Below are 4,335 nucleotides of genomic sequence, written 5' to 3' on the forward strand. Positions count from 1 at the left end.
CCAAAGTTGGCACTAAAAGTTAAGGGCCGTCACTGTCTTGGTCTCTGCGCCTCATGGTTCAGTTAGCTCCCCCCCTCTTTATCCCTTTATTATCCTGTGAATCCATCAATCAACTACTGAAAAATCCTCCATCAAACTACCTTCTTACGAGCAATTTCTGACCGGAAAAGTCGAAGGGGTCAATGGCCGTGGTGGTGCAGTTTCTGGTTAGAAAGTTCGTTGATAGCCTGGCGGAGGAGGGAGCCGCGGAGCTCCCTTTCAGCTCCCACTTCTACGACATGAGGGCCGGGTTGGAGAAGGCAGCCATTTCTTCCACCAACGCCGATGAGCTCCGAGAGTGCATGTACGAGCTCAATAACCTGCTCTCGCAGTGCCGCATGCTCAACAACCGGCCAATCCCGCGGAGCTGCTTCTTCTCCCCCTCTGAAGCATGGCTTTCCAACAAGGTCAAGCAGCGGGTGATCGCCATGAAGCGCAGAGTCCTGCAATGTGTCCATAACGATGACCCCAACGGCGATGCAGCAGCCTTGCCGGAGGAGAATGCCACCACTGCTGGGTTCAGTCGGTGGAGTACTTCTTGGGTTGAGCAGAGCAGGATCTACAGGTTCGACCAACAGCTCGCGGAGCTAGAGTCCAGGGCGTTCAGGGACAGAAGCCCCGGACGACTTACAGGCGTCGGCATCGTCGGCATGGGCGGCATCGGGAAGACTGCACTCGCGCAGCTCGTGTTCAACAGCCCGCTGGCCAGGCGCCGCTTCTTCCCCAGGATCTGGGTGTGCCTGTCGCGCACCTCTTGCATTGGCAAGGATGTGCGCAAGGAAGTCTTGCAGAGCATACTTATGGCCCTCGGACTCGAAGAGGAGTTAATATTGGCCATTGATAGCCTGGGAGACATGGAGTTAGCTGTCCATGAGCAGCTCAAGGGGAAGCGGTACCTCATAGTATTCGACGATGTCTGGAACGTCGACGACTGGTACGCCGACATTGCAGGCCATGAAAATGCCTTGTCGAGGGGCGAACAATTGCAAAATGGCCTTGTGCTCGCGTTGCCCAAAGAGAGAGGTGGAATTGTGATCGTTACCAGCCGTCAAGAGCAGGCAGCAGAGATGATGGTGGGGAAGGGTAGTGTGTACCGTGTGAAGCCCCTGGCCGACAGAGAGAGCGCCTGGGCGATCTTTATGGATGCTCTGAACAAGGAAAGACAGCCGATCGATCTCGCAGCTATTAACAACCTGAAAGAGGAAATTCTTCAGACCTGTGGTGGGCTACCGTCAATGGCCAAGGCGATGGCAGACATCTTCGCAAAAAGTCTAACGTTACCAGCATCAACTTCTAGCCAGGAACTTAAGCTTGAGTAGTGGAAATGTAAAGTAGAGTAAGCAATATGCCTATCATAGACCAAAAAGACACCACATAGCAATTGTATATGAATTTTATGGATTTGCCACATGAAAGTTATGGCACAAATTCTTATGAATGGCTGTGAGAAGAAGATGGCATGTATCCATTTCTCCCTGCATAATAAGTTTGAACCCCGCATAGAATTGAATGTGCAGTGCTTCCGGATTCCTCATAAACAAAAAGTGGACGTGTCAAACCTTTATGGCTTTCACAAATATATTGTGACAAAAATTCAAGACAAACATACATTTTGTAGAATGTTAAAAAGGCTAGTAAATTTTCACTTGAAGGCCGTAACAAACTTCTGCATGACGCTTTGAAATAGCATGTGTGAGGGAGACTGACCATAACTTGCACAACTTCGGTAGAGACTCTAATCAAACTTGCTTTCCATTAATGTATCACTCTCCTGACAATGCGCTCACATGAAAAAGCCTGAAAAGGATAATGACTCGGGAAATCAGTGAAAATGGATGAATTACTATTTGTGTTCCTACATCACAAGTTCATAACCATAGGCCACAGATTTGTTTGATGAAGCTCAAATTTATCAACATTGTGTAGCTGATAAGCTGTACAACATATGCAATCAAATAATTAAGACAACAAATGGATAACCTGGCTTCGTGCATCTCCATTTTCCCCTCTTTTTTTCCTTTGTATTTTTGTTTCAACATTGATGGCGGAAATTGACTTATTACATATGTAAATAATAATGAGAACTCACTTGATTTGGTGCTTTGTTCTACTCTCTGGTTTCCTGGGTGTCACAGTTCATCCACACTCCATCCTTGTCACAAGGGAAAGATTCTATGTTGCTGCATCTGAATACCTCCAGGAAGGTCAGGTTCGGAAACATCTCATTCACCTGGGTCCATTCTAGTACCAAGTCATTCAAGAACTTCAAACGCATTATCTCAATGTTCCACTGCTCGGACATGCTCTTCTCTCCAAAAGTGCGCAGCATTCCTCCTGTGAAGTAGAGCCTCCGTAGTCTCAACAGCCTACTCGGACTCAACCAAACAGGTATGTTCTCACCAGGGAAGCAACGCAAGTCTAGCTTCTCGAGATGGGGAGGAAGGGATAACGAATTTAACAATGCTGTTGCTGTTGAATCTTGTTCATCCGCTCCTTTCTTTGACAGCAACACAGCCCATGTAATTGTCAGCACACGAAGGGCTTTGATGTTCTCAACTTCATGCAGTTCGTCTTCTGTCACTAGAACTTTGCTTCCAATATATATGCTAAGCTTCTTCAGCTTGCCCAGCCTGACCAGCTCCGCTACCTGACAATTGTACTTGCCTGTAGATCCACCAATGACAAACCCTTTCAGCACTTGGAGTTCAGTAAGCAAACCAATGCCCCTTGGCATGCCCTCCAAAAGGTAGCATTCTGAAACGTCCAGGTGGGTCAGCATCTGAAGGGACGTGATGCTCTCAGTAAGCCTCTCAAGGTTATGACAAGCATGAAGATCCAAGATCCTGAGATTTGAGAGTGCGCCGATCGAAGCAGGAAGCTCTGTGATACGGGAGATACCCCGCAGACAAAGATATTTCAATTGTTTGCATGACTGCAACCCTTCCAAATATTCCGTGCTGTCAACCTCAATATGGTGTCGGTACAAGTTATGCCACCGACCTAGTTGGAGAACTTCGATCTTCCTCAAATCCAAGAACCAATTCTTGTCGAACTGGAGGTATTGCTCGCTCACATTGAATATTGCAAGAAGGTAATCTGGATTGGACTGATTTCTGAGTGGTGTCGTCTCTGTTACCTGAATATGTTCTCCGACTAGACAAGCACGGCGAGTACCTGAAAAGCCCCATGTTGCACTGCCATCGGAATCAAATTCAAAAAATCGTTCTTGCCTTGCAACGGTAATCAACATACGCCGAATTCAAGGATGCAACTTACATTGGTTCACAGTACAGTTACGTTTATGACGTACAGGTTCAATCATCTCTGCAGTGATTAACCTCTCAAAGCACTCCTTCCCAATATCTTCAGCTGTCTGACTTCTTGTGGCCTCTACTAGCCCTTCACCAATCCACCAATGGATCATAGCCCTCTTGCTAATAATGCAATTTTCTGGGAATATAGAGAAGCATAACAAGCACAGCTTCAGCTGAATATCAAGATTATAATAGCTGAGCTGCAAATTAGATATCATGGAGCTCTCAAGGATTTTCTTCTCAATCTCCAGTTTTTTCCATTGCTCTGAAGCATCTGCAGACAGCAATTTGGACGGTAAAGATGATGATAACAACGCAGGAGCTGCTGGCTTGATCAAAGGAACATGGAGAGGAAATTTCATGCGGTCTTTTAAGTTGGACATTTCGGTGTTCACAATCTGAAGCTTGGAATGTACAAATTGCTGCTGGCTATCTTCTTCTATGATGTCATCTAAATGCCGAGCAATTCCTCCGAAGTCATTGATAATCTCACTTTCCCATCTAGACACCCGCTTTAGTACATCCTCCATGTCACGTGCTTCTCTCTCGATATTTTCAAACAGAAGTTTGATCTCTGAAGGTAAACTATCCCCGTCCAGTGTCAACGAATGAACTCTTGCTTTCGATAACTGCATAAGAAAGGGGGACACAACTTCCTCCAACATCCTTTCCTGTGACATCCTTCTTTACTCAATGAAGTAAAACTCTGAAGAGAAACAGACATAAGAACTAACGACAGACACGCACACATATGATGTTTCAATAGTGCTTATAGTCACAAACATAACAAACTGTGTTCCCCGGCACATAATCTACGGCGTTTCTTTGAAACCAAATGACAGCTCTCCTGTCGTTTCATTAAATGAAGAAAACAGTAGCGCAAAAGGAGAAAATTATACTAACACTCTGTTCTTAAGACAAGTGCATTGTTCAGCTTGTACATCATAGCATTCTCTGCTCTGCTCTGCTGTTTTTTACTTCG

At 45.8% G+C, this 4,335-nt stretch overlaps 2 protein-coding genes across 2 annotated transcripts; one reads left to right on the plus strand and one right to left on the minus strand.

The window, feature by feature from the left end:
* The first annotated feature begins 31 nt into the window (after window positions 1–31).
* LOC119345194 (probable disease resistance protein At5g45440) lies at window positions 32–1,503 on the plus strand. The gene has a single exon (XM_037615369.1). The coding sequence runs from the start codon at window positions 183–185 to the stop codon at window positions 1,356–1,358; it is 1,176 nt and encodes a 391-aa protein (XP_037471266.1). The 5' UTR covers window positions 32–182; the 3' UTR covers window positions 1,359–1,503.
* A 104-nt stretch (window positions 1,504–1,607) lies between these two features.
* Window positions 1,608–4,295, minus strand: LOC119345193 (disease resistance RPP13-like protein 4). The gene is made up of 3 exons (XM_037615368.1): window positions 3,316–4,295; window positions 2,129–3,213; window positions 1,608–1,836 (listed from the first exon to the last, which is right to left on the minus strand). Exons 1-2 carry the CDS (start codon window positions 4,031–4,033, stop codon window positions 2,147–2,149), a joined length of 1,785 nt encoding a protein of 594 aa, XP_037471265.1. The 5' UTR covers window positions 4,034–4,295; the 3' UTR covers window positions 1,608–1,836; window positions 2,129–2,146.
* Window positions 4,296–4,335: the final 40 nt, after the last annotated feature.

This window comes from Triticum dicoccoides, unplaced genomic scaffold (assembly GCF_002162155.2).
Source record: "Triticum dicoccoides isolate Atlit2015 ecotype Zavitan unplaced genomic scaffold, WEW_v2.0 scaffold213545, whole genome shotgun sequence".
NCBI lineage: Eukaryota > Viridiplantae > Streptophyta > Magnoliopsida > Poales > Poaceae > Triticum > Triticum dicoccoides.

Excerpts from the sequence above, each read along its gene's own strand:
- LOC119345194 (XM_037615369.1), top strand. The coding sequence starts at position 183 with ATGGCCGTGGTGGTGCAGTTTCTGGTTAGAAAGTTCGTTGATAGCCTG.
- LOC119345193 (XM_037615368.1), bottom strand. The coding sequence starts at position 4,033 with ATGTCACAGGAAAGGATGTTGGAGGAAGTTGTGTCCCCCTTTCTTATG. Across the intron at positions 3,214-3,315 it reads TAACTGTACTGTGAACCAAT|GTACTCGCCGTGCTTGTCTA; the intron begins GTAAGTTGCATC and ends GGGGCTTTTCAG.